The sequence below is a fragment of the Gopherus flavomarginatus genome, chromosome 6 (genome assembly GCF_025201925.1).
Source record: "Gopherus flavomarginatus isolate rGopFla2 chromosome 6, rGopFla2.mat.asm, whole genome shotgun sequence".
NCBI lineage: Eukaryota > Metazoa > Chordata > Testudines > Testudinidae > Gopherus > Gopherus flavomarginatus.
Window position 1 is genome coordinate 96,627,646 of NC_066622.1, and position 16,516 is coordinate 96,644,161.

The 16,516-nt window shown below is 40.5% G+C and overlaps 1 protein-coding gene and 1 long non-coding RNA gene across 3 annotated transcripts in view; one reads left to right on the forward strand and one right to left on the reverse strand.

Annotated features, from left to right (window-relative positions):
* The window catches only part of COL13A1 (collagen type XIII alpha 1 chain), a 104,817-nt gene extending 102,461 nt beyond the window's left edge, over positions 1–2,356 (forward strand). Inside the window, exon 36 of the mRNA XM_050959472.1 lies at positions 1,791–2,356. Coding sequence (XP_050815429.1) covers positions 1,791–1,793 — 3 coding nt within the window. The 3' untranslated portion in view covers positions 1,794–2,356. The remainder of the gene's footprint in view (positions 1–1,790) is intronic.
* Positions 2,357–7,626: 5,270 nt separating this feature from the next.
* Positions 7,627–16,516, reverse strand: part of LOC127054096 (uncharacterized) — a 36,485-nt gene continuing 27,595 nt past the window's right edge. Inside the window, exons 2-4 of one of the 2 annotated variants that reach the window (XR_007775173.1) lie at positions 10,752–10,848; positions 9,724–9,860; positions 7,627–8,559 (exon numbers count right to left, since the gene is read on the reverse strand). This is a non-coding gene — a long non-coding RNA (uncharacterized LOC127054096). Of the gene's footprint in view, positions 8,560–9,723; positions 10,849–16,516 lie in introns of both variants that reach the window. The other variant, XR_007775172.1, reaches the window with a different exon arrangement.

Here is a 16,516-nt window from a genome sequence, read left to right on the forward strand (position 1 = left end):
ATAACCTTCTGCCTGGGTTATAATTAGCATACTTTATGTTTTACAACTGAGGAGGTTTTAAAAGCTCTGAAGGGAACAGTATACCTGGGATTTTCACAGAGCCTAAAGGAGTCAGGCATATAACTCCCATTGACTTTCAGTAGGAATTAGGTACTTAACTCCCTTAGTTCCCTTTGGACATTCCAATCTAAAGATATAATGATAATTCAAGCCCTAGTGCTGTGAGCAGCTCCAGTTTTATTCTTTATAATATTGACTGGGATTTTCAGGTTTTAGTCCTGGCTGTATAAGGTGTAACATGGTTCAGTAGCTGGAAGCTGAAGCTACACAAATCCAGACTGGAAACAAGGCATACATTTCAAATGGTGAGAGTAATTAAACATTGGAACAATTTACCGGGGGTGTGGTGGATTCTCCATTACTGAAACTTTTAAAATCATGATTGGATATTTTTCCTCAAAGATCTGCTCTAAGAATTATGTTGAGGAAGTTCTGTGGCCTGTGCTATACAGGAGGTCAGACCAGATGATCACAATGTCCCTTCTAGCCTTGGAATCTCTGTTCAGTTGAAATACTCTGTAGCCTTGGACAAGTCACATGGGACCTAATTTTCAAAACCTGCCTCTAACTTTGGGTGCCCAACTTTAGACATCTCAGGACTGATTTTTCAGAGCACTTGCAACTCTCATGAATTTCACTTGGAATTGTAGGTGTTTGGCACCACTAAAAATTAGGCCTTGGTTTCTAAATTAAGACATCCAGAATTGAAGGACTCCAAACTAGAAGTCCTTTTTTGATCATTTAGGTCTTAACTTCAGTGTGTTCATGAAAAAAGGGGTGTATTATCTACCTCACAGGGCACTTTGAAGATCAATTAATTAACTGATTTGTAAAGTGTTTTGAGATTTTTGGATGAGTTGCTGTTTAAGTGAAAAATAGAAATTACTATGCCAAATCCTGGCCTGAGTGTATCCAGGATGGAGAGCACTCCGTGGTCTGTCTGAGCTTTGCAGTCATGACAGTTTGTGCTAATTCTGAAAGGACACACTACCTGAGGTGACTCAGAGCCCTTAGAAGGCTGCCCAAAACCTACTCCATCCCTTCCCAGGGATACTCCCCCCAACCAAGTCCTTGAGGAGGACATCAAAGGAGGCACTGAGACCATGCAATGCATCTGATGTCCAAGAGGAATAGGTATGAAACCCACCCCTCAAGCAGGCTGACAGCTATCCAAGAAGAAATTTACATCTTCGAAATGGAAATATAGGGGCCCCCTGACCTGAAGATTCCAATCAACGATCTACTCACAGACATGCACTGACACAAACCTTGTAATAACATGTTTTCTTTAAAGAAAGATACCATAGAAACCTATGCAGGTCCCTTCTTTTCCCTTCATTTTCTGCAGTTCAGCTGCATAGGAGTTCTTGATGCCCTATAGCCATTTCAGGCTTATGCATTCATCAGTGCCACTCTTCAGGTTCTCGATCATTATTATTAGTATTACCTGTTGTTCTCATTAGTGCAGAAAGCAGCTCCACAAACAGTAATTTCAGTGGGTATGGTCAGACTGAGAAGGGTGGAGAGTCATCCAACATTGTACCCCCTCCTTCCTAACCAGACAAATGAAAATGGTCATTCCTGAGGTTCTTGATTGCTTCCTCAACTGTTGTGTGTCCTGGAGCATGCTCAGATAACAAGGTCCCCCCCAGCTGTGTTTTCCTCCATTAAGAAATCCTTGCAGCAGTTTGAATTGCGAAACTAACACAGATTTATGTTTTCTTTTGCAGTGATGATTCTAACCATGGACTGGCCTGTGTGTGTTTTGTAAATAGAATATTTATTTTTATACAATGTTCTTTTCTGAAATGCCAAGAAGTTATACATTTTACAAATTATCAAAAGCTGCATATATTTTGTACAGAAAATACTAAATTTCCCTTTTTCTGTTTGTCAATCCTTTATATATTCTGTGTCTATATTATGCTCATATTGTTGTGGAGTCCAGCTGTAATATTTGCATGATATTTGTGCACACTTGATAAGTATTGGAATTTAATAAATTATTGCATTCAGGTGCCAAAAGGAACTGCCCTGTATAGATCTGTAGGTCATTTTCGTTGCCAAATCGGGAGAAGTAAAGAATATTTGAAGTGTTATGGATCTTATTATTAAAATGAAATATGACAATGTTATCTTTTTGTGAATAAACTATGGTGTTGCTGGGGAAAGCCTGGGGCAGCCAGCAGTGCTATTAAAATGAGGGACTTCTATTTATTACATCAGTTTAGAGCATAAGGACTTTCTTACTCAGTTTGCCATATCCTAGTGCAATGAAACCACCACTAGAGGACACTACCGGTGCTATTTTAACAAAGGTGCCCATTCATCAGTGAGGATGTTTAGGCATTAAAACATGTACACACATACAAAATCTGTCTTAAACTCTTGTAACTAGTTAAGATGGTATGTCTCACATTACCAGTTAGCCACCAGCATTTGTGATTATGGCACCAGTTCAGCAAGGAACTCAAGCACCTCTCTAATTTTAAGCACAAATAGTCCCATTAAAATCAATTGGACTATGCACATTCTTAACATTAAGTAACTGCTTGAATGTCTTGATGAATAGAGACCTAAATGAATACTTACGGTACATATGAATACACATTTAGTGTCAAGTATCAGGGGGTAGACGTGTTAGTCTGTGTCCACAAAAACAACAAGGAGTCCAGTGGCACCTTAAAGACTAACAGATCTATTTGGGCATAAGATTTTGTGGGTAAAAAACCACTTCTTCAGATGCAAGTGAGGTTTTTTACCCACGAAAGCTTATGCCCAAATAAGTCTGTTAGTCTTTAAGGTGCCACCGGACATTTAGTGTTCATAGGGGTACATGCAAATTTGCAGAAGAAAATAATCATAATTTGCATATGCACGTCTTAAATACTCTTCTTGGATTACCTATATTAATGTCTCAATTCTAAGGTGCCCACTCAGATAAAACTATGTTAGTAGGTTAAAGAGAACATCACAGTGTATGTTGCAGAAGCAGTAAAAGAACACAATGGGTGCCACACTAGTGTAGCAACTGACCTCCATATATAAAGACCACTTGAAAGAAAGTGCTAAATCAGAAATCTCAATTTCATATAATTATGCACAAGCCAAACTGTGATTCTAACAACATAGAAACTCCATTCGTGCTTGTGCATGTCACATTGTACACAATAGACCAAATTCAGTCATGAGATAAGTGCAGTTCCCACTGAAATGACTCCATTTATGCCTTGGTTGAATTTTGCCCACTGTGTGTATTATGTATTGGAAAGAAAGGGATGATGTGTAATTCCTAAAACTTGTGCACCTTTTGTAGCCTAGGTCTGAAAGGTGAAACACTAGGAATAAAGTTTGCAATTGAGGGATAGAAAGGAAGCTAATAGTGTCAAAAAAATCACAATGGAGATGAACAAAGTGTACTCCATCAATTAAACTAAACAGAGGCACTGAAATCAAGTTGCTTAATGCAATACTGCAGGTCTCTCACCATTTTGCTATATATTCCCTACCTCCAAAGTACCTGCAGTACTGTATGTATCAGTCTTACATAAAAAGAATCCCATATCTATGCAGTATAAGGAGGGTGAACACCTGGTTTGAGAAACTGCAAGTTAAAAAAGCCCCGGTATACAGTATGTATCATATCTAGAGGGCTCCCAATTTGTTATCTTAGCCAACAGATTCCTCTTTGTTGCCAAATGGAGCTACCATCTAAACAGATCTACCATTGCCCTGGGTTAAGACACTTAGTCTGAAACAGTGTAGCATGAGAACTAACAACTGTATAGCACTATTTTTTCATTAAAACACTGATATTCAAATCCGGCTACCTGTTACAAGGTTGTGGAGCTGTGGAGTGTGGCTGGCATGGGCAGCAGTTATCTGAACACTAACTGATATTACCCAATTCTAGTCTTATAATTGGATCAGACACAAAAAAGTCAGCCAGTACAAAAATCAAAATAAAACTCTGTCCTAATAGTAACCCTATAACTCAGTCCTTGTAGGGTTGTTATGGCATTAGAGAGGAATTCCTTTGCTAACCTCGTATCAAGAAACAACCAGAATGAATCAGTCCAACCCTTTCTAAAAATGGCAGCTGTACTTAAACAGCTGGCATTGACAAACTCCTAAGAAAATTCACAACTGTTTGTTTTTTGTCTGTCCCTTTCCTGTTTTCCTGAATGTGTTGTTCTTTGTTGCATGGCATGAATTTGTCACGGCCAGATTTTTTTTTATCTAAAAGAAAACAAAACTTACAACGGTAACATTGTTTTACATGGCAACTGAAAGTTAATTCATGTGCTCAGAGGAGTATGATATTTATTTATTATTTCTCAGGCTGTTTTTCAGCTGATAAATTTACGGGGAAGGAAGCTGTTGTCTGAGGCATCAGGGACCTTGAAACGCAATTGCCAGAGCTCTTGGAAGCTGCTAAATCATGACAGTAAAATAGGGTTGCCAACCTTCTACTTACACAAAACCAAACACCGTTGCCCTGCCCCCTACCCTGCCATTCCTCCAAGGCCTCAACCCCACCTTACCCTTTCTCGAAGGCCCAGCCCCCTGCTCACTCCTTCCCCTCTCTCTCTGTTGCTCACTCTCCCCACCCTCATTCACTAGGTCATTTTCACTGGGCTGGCTCAGGGGTTGGGGTGCAGGAGAGGGCTCTGTGCTGAGGCGGGGGGTTGGGGTGTGGAAGGGTGTGAGGGCTCCGGCTTCGGGTGCAGGCTCTGGTGTGGGGCCAGGAATGAGGGATTTGGGATACAGAAGGGGGCTCTGGGCTGGGGCTGAAGGGTTCAGAGTGCAGAAGGGGCCTCTGGGCTGGGGCAGAGGGTGAGATGCGGGCAGTGTGAGGGCTCCGACTGGGGGTGCAGGCTCTGGGGCGGGGCTAGGAATGAGAGGTTTGGGTTGCAGGAGGGTGCTCTGGGCTGGGATCAAGGAGTTTGGAGGATGGGAGGGAGATCAGGCCTTGGGCAGAGGGTCAGGGATGTAGGCTGCAAGCAGCACTTACCTCAAGCAGCTCCTGGAAACAGCAGCATATCTCCTCTCCGGCTCCTATGCGGAGGCACGGACAGGCGGCTCTGCATGCTGCCCCATCCACAGGCACCACCCTCTCAACTCCTATTGGCTGCAGTTCCCAGCCAATAGGAGCTGCAGAGCTGGGCCTTGGGGCGGGAGCAGCGTGCGGAGGTCCCTGGCTGCTCCTACATGTAGGAGCCGGAGGGGGAACATGCTGCTGCTTCTGGGAGCCGTGCAGACCCATCGCAGGCAGGAAGCCTGCCTTAGTCCCGCTGCGCCACTGACTGAACTTTTAACAGCCTGATCAGCAGTGCTGATCAAAGCCGCCAGGGTCCCTTTTTGCCTGGGCATTCCAGTCAAAAACTGGACACCTGGCAACCCTACAGAAAAAAGAAAGAGGTTTTGGGAGCACTAAACAAAATGGGCTTGATGTTCCTGTCACTTACTCCTTTATTGCACCAGTGTAACTCCAGTGGCTTCAGAAGAGTTGTTACTGCTTTACACCAGTGTAAATGAAAGGGAATCAAAGACCAGTTGCTGCAGCTAGAACCCGATTCACACACCCAGCAACTGTCAGCTCATGTGCCTCTCGCCACTTCTTTGTTCAGCTTTACTTTGAACAATTCCATTCAGAGCTTTGGGTTGGCCTGTTCTTTAAATAATTTCCAAGATATCACTGGGGCTGTGAATTACTGAGTCTGGATATCAGATCTTAGGCCTTTCAGGGGTTTTACCATTCCCTCTGTGGTTTCCTAAAGAAGTCACTGCACATTTTAAAAATGTCACTGCAGTTTTTGTGTTGCAGTTTGACCCACACCCAATCTTCAGAGGCAGTGATGGGGTAAAATATCAAAGAGATCAGCACATCCAGGTCCCGTGCACTGAAAGAAGTCCCCTCAAATAATTATTTTCCAATAGTAATAGTCTCCCCCTAAATAAAAAATAAATAAAAAAAGATTGTGTTTCCTAGTAATGCCTCTAGCCGTATGCAGAGAGCAGTTTGGGGTTTCTGTTTTTTCTACTGATCTGCACCACCTTTAGCCATCCTTCCCTGCCCATTTGGAAATTAATCTGGTGTGCTCCTCCTCCATATCAGGAACTCCTCAGTTCAGTCCTCTACTCCCTGGGATAGTCCAGTTTTCCTTCTTTGCCACAGTGTTTCCCCTGCAACACATAAACACCCTCTGAAAGCTTAAGTTCAGGCCCAACCATTTTAAGTTTTCAAGACTGAAGGCAGGTCTACACTTAAAATGCTGCTTTAGCGCAGCTGCACCACTGTAGTGCTTCAGTGAAGACGCTCTACGCCAACAGGAGAAGCTCTCCCGGTGACACAGTGCTCTCTACATTGGTGCTTAGGTTGGTATAACTATGTTGCTCAAGGGTGGGGATTTTTTCACACCCCTAAGCAATGTATTTATACCAAAGTAATTCCGTAGTGTAGACTGGGCCTGGTTTTGCTCTGGGTAGATTCCACTGACTTTACAAATTAGTTTTATTTTTATCTTGACCTGAAAAATAGCAAATATTTCCAGGCAAAGGGGATCTGTAGACTTCAGTTTAAAAGAAAACTTGGCTCTTAAATACTAATTTTAAGGGAGCTTGGCACCTAACTCGCTTAGGTTCTTTAAGGAACCATAACACCTTTGAAAATCTGTCCCTGAGAGTCTGACAGAGTTAACAGCCAAGAAGCTATAGGAAAAGTAGAAGAGTGTTACAAGGTATACACAAATCTGAGAGTGCGAGAAATGAGGAGGCAATGATACCTAGATAGCAGGCAATTCCCAAAGGAAAAAGGGGAACCGACCTCTGCAAAGGGAAAAATGTTGAATTTGCTCCTTTGGTTACCCTAAAAATTTTGGCCAGTCAACAGAAACTTAAAAATTTGATTGTGGCTTCATAAGATAAAGCTATGCTGGTGATGAGAGGAAGATTCAAAGGGTCACACTGCACTACTGGAAGTTCCTAGGCCTTCTTCCTCTTGGGTGACTAGCAGCTGATGGGGGGGCATGGCCTAACTCTGTTCAGAATACTTCACATTGCTGGCATCACTAACACTCCTGCTGCCTTTGCATTCAGGAATGATAGAAACTGGCATTGTGATCCACTCCCTGTGCCCTCCTTCCCCTCCTTGTGCACCAACACAGGGCCAGCCATGATCTAGTCCTGCTTTATTAGCGCTGCATGAGATATCAGGTACATGATATTTCCACAATCTTAGTCTACAATTTTGGCTGAACAGCTATTCTCACAAGATTCCAGACCCTTACAGTTTTGGAGTAGAACTAGAACTCAGATCGTAGAGGCATTTTGTCATCAGTGGAATCAAATTTGAACCACCCTGAAATCTGAAGGTTTGGATTCAAGGTTCAGATTTTGGTCTATTTCTACTAAAACCTAGAGCAATAAAAAGCGTGCTAGTATTAGGTATTACCTTTGATAGGCCATTTTCATATTAAATCATTTGTCTACCACTTCAAGGGTCAAACTCCTTGGTTGATAGCCAAAAAGTGAGACAAGCTTGGGGGATGACTGCAACAATGAAAGGAGAAGAACATCCTTCCTGAAGATTTGCTGAAGATGTTTGCAAATTACCATCCAAGAGTTTGAAGGAATTCTTCAGTCATGCACACCAGAGTATTGTCCTTGACCAGCATGCGTGGTGTGGCTACTGGAGATGGGCATACCAACCATTTTTGCTTTGTTTTTTTTTGTCCCTTCCTTCCAGAGGCCAGCAGCAGAACTAGAAAATTACATTTTTTTTTTGGTCATTTTCCCAAATTCTATTTTCATCATCAGACTCTTCACATGAAGAATTAGGTTTCTTTTCTAGCAGCCAATACGTTAAGTAAGTGTAACATAGATACAGACAATAATTCTGTGGGACTATCTCAGTACAAGAAGGAAACTCTCTCTCTCTTGAACAATCATCTCTTTAAAGAAAAATTTGTATATTCATTTTGGGGAGCAGCTGTAAGAGGACATGGTAAAAGCTTTGCTACCTTTCCTGGTTACGAGACGACAAACTTCCGTCTATTCCCTTTGATGATTCCATCTTTAATCCTTTCATAACCTTTTATTCTCTCCACAAGCTATACATTAATGAATCTTTTGCACACACACAAACAAAACTTCTATCTTGTTAGTACAGTCACATTATATCCTGGCATAATAGACAAAAATTCTGCTGTTTGATGAAAGTCTGTTTTCATGAAGCAGTGGCTTTGGATACTGGAGTTCCATTCAGTTTCAGTCTTTCATGATGTAAATTGGAAGAATTAGTTGGCACTACACACCAGAACAAAATAATGTGAATGATGTCTTTAGATTTCCAGAAATGTTTCTGATGTCTTGATAAAGTGCTTAAGTAAACTTGTCTGTGGGTACATTTCAACAGAAGTATTCCAAGATTGAATGGAAGGATCACAGTGGTGCAATTTCTAACAGTTACAAGATATTAAGGGGTTTTACACAGATTTACTAGAGGGAAAAAAAGATTAGGCAAGGAGTTAAATGTCACAGATTAGGCAAGGAGTTAAATGTCACATTTCCCCCTTCATATGAAATTCTGAGTGTACAACACCAGAACCTCAGATGCCTCACAATACGTACCACACAAATATGGCATCCCCTATTTTATTCCTATTACTGAGAGTGAAAGAAACTCTGATCATATATATTTGTATGGAGTATCTCTACTATAGAGTTCCTGCAATAAAACAATGGAGCTACAATTTATAAAATAAGTACAAATATTACACAGAGTGCACTAATGCCCCAATTCAGTAAAGCACTTACATATGAGTAGTCCAATTAAAGTCAATGGGATTATTCATATGCTTAAAGTTAAGCATGTTAAGTGCTTTGCTAAATGCATTACATTATTTTAATCACTAGAGAAAATCAGGCTGATTTGGATAATGGGCTAGCAATTCATGTTGTAGTTCAGAAATCAAATCCAACGTGATTTATTTTTTATCATAATAAATCCCAGAGATAAGATACTTTTATATATACCCATATCAAGCATCTCTCACTTCAGCTGACACTACCATGCCTACTTTGGGGTTTATTTGTTTTTTATCAGTGTTTTACTAACTGCTTTTCAGCTAAAATGCACCTTTTGTTATCATCTATCTCTGTGTGACTGGCTGCTAAGATCTGAAGTTGAGAGATGTGGTGGACTGTAACTCACCAGGAAAATTAATGATCCCATTACACAGTTTTAAGAATCATGATTAGTGTTAAAAAGCCCACTTCAGAGTTCCATAACCAATGATCTAGTGGCACTATTTTTACAAACATGGCAGCAGAGCATTTTGGAGTTGCTGAGACTCAAGTTTCTAAATCAGTGGGTCTCAACTTTTTTTTACTGGCGACCCCTTTCACATCGCAAGCCTCTGAGTGCAATCCCCTTAATAAATTAAATACACTGTTTAATCTATTTAACACCATTATAAATGCTGGAGGCAAGCAGGGTTTGAGGTGGAGGCTGACAGCTCACAACCCCCCCCCATGTAGTGACCTTGTGACCCCCTGAGGGGTCCCAACCCCCAGTTTGAGAACCCCTGTACTAAATGATGCAAGATATTTTGAAAGCAACGTTCCAGTGCTTTTTCAACAAGGGGAATTCAGAAGACTTACTTGTAATTTGAAGGGCAGAAGAAGATGCTTCCCGCTCTGGTCCGAACTCTAGCTGCTATGTCTCAGGATAACTTCATAAACAGGGATGTACCAAGTATGGCAATATTAGTCTGAACAGAGAGCAGGTCCTGAAAAAACTAATGAGAACACAAACCTGTCAACGTTTGTCATTGTAGGGGAAATTGTATGGAATACTGGAATGCCCACAGGAAAGGCACACTTGTGATTATCCTAATTTGCCTCTAGGCAGTCCCAGTGCATTAAATCCACCCTGATGAAGAACCTTTATCAGGCAGCAAAAGCTTTAAACAAATGATAGGTCATATTGACTATGAGATCTTATACAGTATCCACCTCTTCTCATCCTTATGCAGAACCTTTACAGAGAAAGTCTACTTCCAAAATAATTCAAGGATGAAGGGGACAGGAAATATCATTTAAAGAATATGTGATGCAAATTTCCTTAAGAAGTATATCAGTCACACAGATTGTGCAATAAATGTATTAGCAAAGGAGAGAAATATCTTCAGGTTAATGAAGGGGTTAATTTCTTTTATTTGTAGTTTTCACTTTTCGGGGTGTAAGAACCTGACCAGAACTGCAGGCGGTGTGCCTTTTGTTTTTAATGAAAAAAGTTATATTTATAGTTTGATAATGTTAATATCACTTTTCTTTCTGTTATTAATATTATTATGGCAATACATTTGCTCTTTTTTATTTCATTGTGTTTTCTTTTAGGAGTACTTTCCGTGGGACTTTGGAATATAAGGATTATAAATAGTTCCCACCCCAAAGTTCCTAAGGACATTTTTGCCCTGTTTTTCCCCAGTTCATTAGCAAACTGGTGCTTTTTACTGACATGTTAATTTTCAGTGCAAAGAAATATATCCACACAGGCCACCCACGGGGACCAGATAACAGTGACCTCTCATACAAATGGTCTCTCTAAAACACTGTATTTACATTTTCAAAAATAAAAACAAGAATATATTAGGGACCAGATGACAAAACGTGGTCTCCTCTCATACCAGGTGGTCTATCTTAAAGAAAGTGGTCTTGAAGGTTTCTCTGTTATTTTTGCTAGTGTTCTATGGAATCTCAGACTCATCAGGAATATCTGAAATGCTGATTAAAAAGAAACAAATTTTCAGTTATGACTTGAAAACAGTAGGATGTTGGTAGTTACCTTCTAAAATTATCCTGTTTTCTCCCTTTGTTCTCCCTGGTCCCAATAAAGCAAAGCATTTAAACTGATGCTTAACTTGAATCCAGTGGGTCTACTCACATGTTTAAAGTCAAAACACATGGTTACATGCTTGCTGGATCAGGGACTCTGTCTCTTTTCTATTTCTTTGTTCTCTGAATCATTTCCCTATAATGTCCCTTACTGTTTCATTCTGTTTGTCTCTTATGATTTTCTTTCTTTGCTTCTTTCTTTCCATTTCATCTTTCATATCATCTTTTCTTGCAACATCTTGTTCATTGTTTTATTCCCCCTCCCATTACCTTATCCATTCTGCTACATTGTTTTCCAACCTTTACCTCTCTATAATCAGATATTTTGATCTGATGAAAGTATCAAACCAAAACATCAATAAAGATGGTACAGTTTTTATAGTTTTTTTATTTAATGCTTAAAATACTAGAAAACAAAGACCAGTTTAGCTTTACAACTAGTTTATGATTTTTATTGTTGTTGGTCACAATTAAATAATTGTACAAATTTGGTTCTTTGTGACACAGACTTGCTTAAAATCATTTAAAATGTCATTTGAAAAGTACTTTCACCACAGATCATTGTATTTTTTAATTTATGTCATTTTGAGATTTCAGTGGGTCAGATGGTGGTGGTATGTGTGACGACTTGGTGGTGAAACTTCTAGAGATTATATTGGATGTTTCCTTTCTTTTGCATGGCTCTGTGTGCAAATAGTGTCCCTGGCTTGGGGCATGCTGGGGAGTGTGGAATTCCATTTTGCGATGATTCCACTGTTTTCTCACAGTAACATCTCAACAACTGCTTCAATAAATCCTCCCTCCACTCTCCTGCAAATGCTCATGTTTTCCCTGCTGTTACACATAATGGACAGAGCAATAACCGAGCAGTGTAATCCTTCTCATGTGATGAGACTTTCAAAACAAAGCACATTTTTACTCAAAATCCATAGCCCTTACTTTAATTGCTAGATTATCTATTGCCTCCCTATCTTCAGTATGGGACAAGTGTCTAGTCTTACTATGACAATGATCCCGAGACCACAAATAGAATGTACTTCTGCTATCCCAACCACTGATAACAGGGTAAGAGTCTATGCTTCATCTCTAACAGGTGCATCACAGAACTTGAGGTCTGTGGGGGGAGTGGTTATGGTGATTTTTGGCCACCTTTGCACCCTTTTGCCCAGCTTGTAGCTGTGCAGCCACCCCCCTCCTGCGTCAGCGAGAACCCAGCATACCCTTATGCCAAGGCTTGTGAGAGGGTCATCAGAAGACTGCAGGGCTTTTAAAGCTCTTTTATGCCACTCTGGCCAGTTTATCCTGTGTAAAGGTGCTGGAGTGGGCACGAGAATTTCGCTCCTGGTCTCACAGTCACAGTTGACTCCTCTTGGAGTACATCCATGCCATAATACTATGGACCTTCGGAACTAGTGTGTAGCAATGCTACATCAATGAAGATGAAAATCTGAGAAACATATGGAGCTCAGTCCTTCAAGGTGCTGAGCACCCTGGCCCCATTCCATCAAAGAACTAAGCACATGCTTAAAGATAACTATGGACTGGAGCCAAAGTGCCCCAGAGTGCTCAGCGCCTTGCAAGATTGAGCCCTCTGTAATGTGTATTACAGAACGACAGATTCTTTCCATCATTCTTCTCATTTGTCTAGCCAAATAGGATGTTATTTCATCTTGTCCCACCATTTACTTTGAATTTAAATTGCCATGTTTAAATATGATAAGTTAAGACAGATCTTTGTCCTATAGACAAAGAAATCATGCAGTCACCTCTTTGATGGAGAATAGGAACCAGTGGCCCAACCCAGCAAAATTCTCATTGACTTCAATGGTGCAGAATAAACCCCTAGATTGGCAACTGGTAGACCAGACTCTGCACAAGAGTGTAAGGAGGGAATATTTTGGCCAAGAAAAATGGGAAAGATCCACCTGCCATGGAATCTTTAATGTCCATGCAGAACCAACAGGGCCTTGGTGTTTAAGGTCTCATCTACCTAATGACATACTTCAACCTTTACAGTCCCAGAAGCAATAGAAAAAATATCATTGTATTTTTCAGTTCTATAAATTATAGTCATATCATTTGCATTGCTGCAGTTTATTATTACTACATCTTTTGGGCTCCAAATTCATCTAATTTGGGTCTCTTGCAGTTAAAAGTCAGTGATTTCCTTTTCAACCCACTAATGTCAGTCAAATGTTAATTACAGAATTAATCTGTGCAGGAGAACTATTTATTGAAGCAATTTGTTACATATCTAGTTTTCTTGACTCTTATAAGAGATGTTTCACCTTTTTTTTAATAGAATGTACAATATTTAAATGTACCTGTATTAAAATGATGAATTATGGATATGTTGTGATGGGGCATTGTTTCTACACATTTCTTGTAGACACCAATTGATTTCTAAGACATTTAAATCTTTATATACTTTTTACTTTTGGTACGCTGAAGTTTTCAGCTTGTATGTTAGATGTTGGAATACACTAGCATTGTAAGTGCTGTAATATACTTTTTATTAATAATAATCTTTCTTATAATTATGATGATTTAAAGAAGTGATTTTCGCTCCTTTTGAATTAGTTCAGATAGCTAGAAATGTCTAAGCTTTAATACAGATTCTTTACTTAAATAATAGCTAGTAGGAGGAGAGCAAACGTTTATTTTTTTCTATATCCTTTACTACCTTATTATATGCTTTTTCAGCCAAATCAAGCCTTTGTTTTTCTTCTTGATGATGTAAGAGCACTGATTTATGTTTTGCTTTTAATCTCAATAATTCAGAGCATTATTCAGAATTATTATTATGCCAGGCTGAACATTTTAAAGAGGGCTTTCTAAACTAGTACAGATGACATTTTGAAGGAATAGACACTGAACTACATCTCTAGGAGTTGACCTTGGCCATGGAATTCGAAATATTGTATTTTAAAAATCTCCCAGTATATGTAAGACAGGGTTTGTTTGGTTTTTAATAAATAGATACGCTTCTAACCGACTCACATTTAACAAAGTCAGTAACTTAGTCAGGAAAAGAACCCAGAGTCACAGTCCAGTGCCCTATCTACTATATGATGTATATTAAAAATCAGAGACTGAAGGTTTAAATATTCAGTATGTATGGGGGAATATAGATTTAGTCAAAGGACTTCCATCCATGAAGTGAGGATAATGGTACTTACCTCCTTGTAAGATGCTATGAGATCTATGAACAACAAGCACTATATAAGAGCTAAATATTATTATATTATTATTATTTAAAATGGCTTAGCCATTTCACTTAATTTTAAAAATAAATATGATAATTTCCAGGACAAAGGAGATTTTTCTGAAAATTTTCAGTACAAGGTGTCAAAAACAGGACTTAGAATGGATTGTTGGTCTCAGCCTTAAATATGGAGCCATGAGTATGACTTCATAACTGGAAAAGTCCAATTAATTCCCATGCATCATGCTGATACTTTACTCCTTAGTGTCAGAGCAGCGGTGGGGATTTCCATTTCAATTAGTGTGCTGTATGTATTCCTGTACTATTTGAGTTTGTTACATATGTTGTAAATACTTTCCTTTTTCCTTTTGTAAAGTAAATGTTTACTTATATTTTTTCCTATCATTTGTAAACAGCAGCTGATCTAACTAATAAATCATAAAACCATTTACATGTCTTGTTTCAATTTTGGGACGAGTTTTTCTTTTTAATTACTTTTCAAATTATGTAATTATTATATGTTGTTTAGAAGGACTTTCAAGTAGCTTAGGACCCAAATTTCACTGGCATGCCTTACAAATGTTATGAAATTGTGGGAAATGCTCTATATATTGTAAATAACTAGAGTGTTTTTTTTAATTAAAAATTCAGTACTCTAAGATTTTTTTTTAAAGAAACCATTTTGCAAGAAACAAATAAATAAATCACATGATTGTCTACTGCTGTCTCATCCGCAGAAGTTCAGGTAACTAACACTTGCCCAAGCTGTGCTTATATAATTGGGGAAGCTGGTACAGAAATAGAAAGTAAAAAAAACCAAAAAGCCATAAATCATGTGGTGTTCCCATTTTGCTCCAAAACAAAAGCAGTACACATTGTCCAGAGTCAAAACTCGCCTTTTCCTGGGCTCTGGCTTTAATAAAGAGGTATTAAAATAAACTCTTGTTCAAGGCTTTTTGGATTATTTAGATTATTTGTATTAAAGTAGGACCTAAAGACTACCTGATACCAGGACTTCATTGGGTTATGGCCTGTACAAACACATAACAAGAGACAGTCTCTGCCCTGAACAGTTTACAGCCTAGGTAGATCAAACAGACAAATAGTGGCAGGGATAACAGAGGCACAGAGTGATGTAGTGACTTGCAAAGATCAGAAAACAAGTCAGTGACCTAGTCAGGAAAAGAACCTAGAGTTGCAGTCCAGTGTCCTATCTACCAGACAATTTTGTCTCCCTTTGGGTGTTCCTAGGATTCCTCCCTTCTGACTTCTCTGCTCCAGATCCAACATTCTTCTGTCCAGAGGACAACTTCCAACTCTGTTATATCCAGGCTGGAGTTTAACAAACCACACATGCCCTAGTGAATCAGCAGGACTTGATTAGTATCTCTCAACAGGGTTCCAATACCTGCATGACTCCACAGAAGATCTATAACGCCCTCTTACAGGACCATTTTAATTTCAACTTCATTAAAAACAAATAGGTAAAATAAAGACCAGTTACTTACCCTACAGTAACTGTGGTTCTTTGAGATGTATTATCCACGTGAATTCCACTCTTGGTGTCAGAGCCGGTGCAAGGATGTTTCGTGCCCTAGGCGAAACTTCCACCTTGCGCCCTCCTCCCCCCGGTGCCCATGCCCTGAAGCGCCCACCTCGTGGCAAGTCCCCCCTCTGCCCTGAGGCACCCCCCCTCCCACGGCAGCTCCTCACCCCTCACCCTCAGGCACCCCCCTGGCCCCAGCTCACCCCTGCTCCATCTCCACCCTGAGCACGCCATCGCTGCTTCACTTCTCCCGCCTCCCAGGCTTGCGGCGCCTAAGCTGATTGGCTCTGCAAGTCTGGGAGGTGGGAGAAGTGAAGCAGCTCACCTCTGCCCCGCCTCGTCTCCCAGCACTCGTCGCTGCTTCACTTCTCCTACCTCCCAGGCTTGCAGCGCCTAAGCTGATTGGTGCCACAAGCCTGGGAGGTGGGAGAAGTGAATCAGCCACAGCGTGCTCGGGGAGGAGGCAGGGCAGGGGTGAACTGGGGCAGAGAGTTCCCCTGCGTGCCGCCCCCCCCTTACTTGCTGCAGGCAGCCCTCCCCAAGCTCCCCTGCCCCAGCTCCCTCTGCCTAAATGCCGGCGGTGACTGGGGTGGCCGAAGATCCGACTGCCACAGTTGCGGCCAAAGAAAATGGCGCCCCCCAAATCCTAGTGCCCTAGGCACCTAAATGGTTGCACTGGCCCTGCTTGGTGTACATGTTCCCTGCGCATGCAAGATCCAGTTCTTTTGGCCACACTTGTGCCCTAACTGTCCTCCTGTCCCCCATATCTGAAGGTATAAAGGGCAAAGGGGCCCAACTGTCCCTGA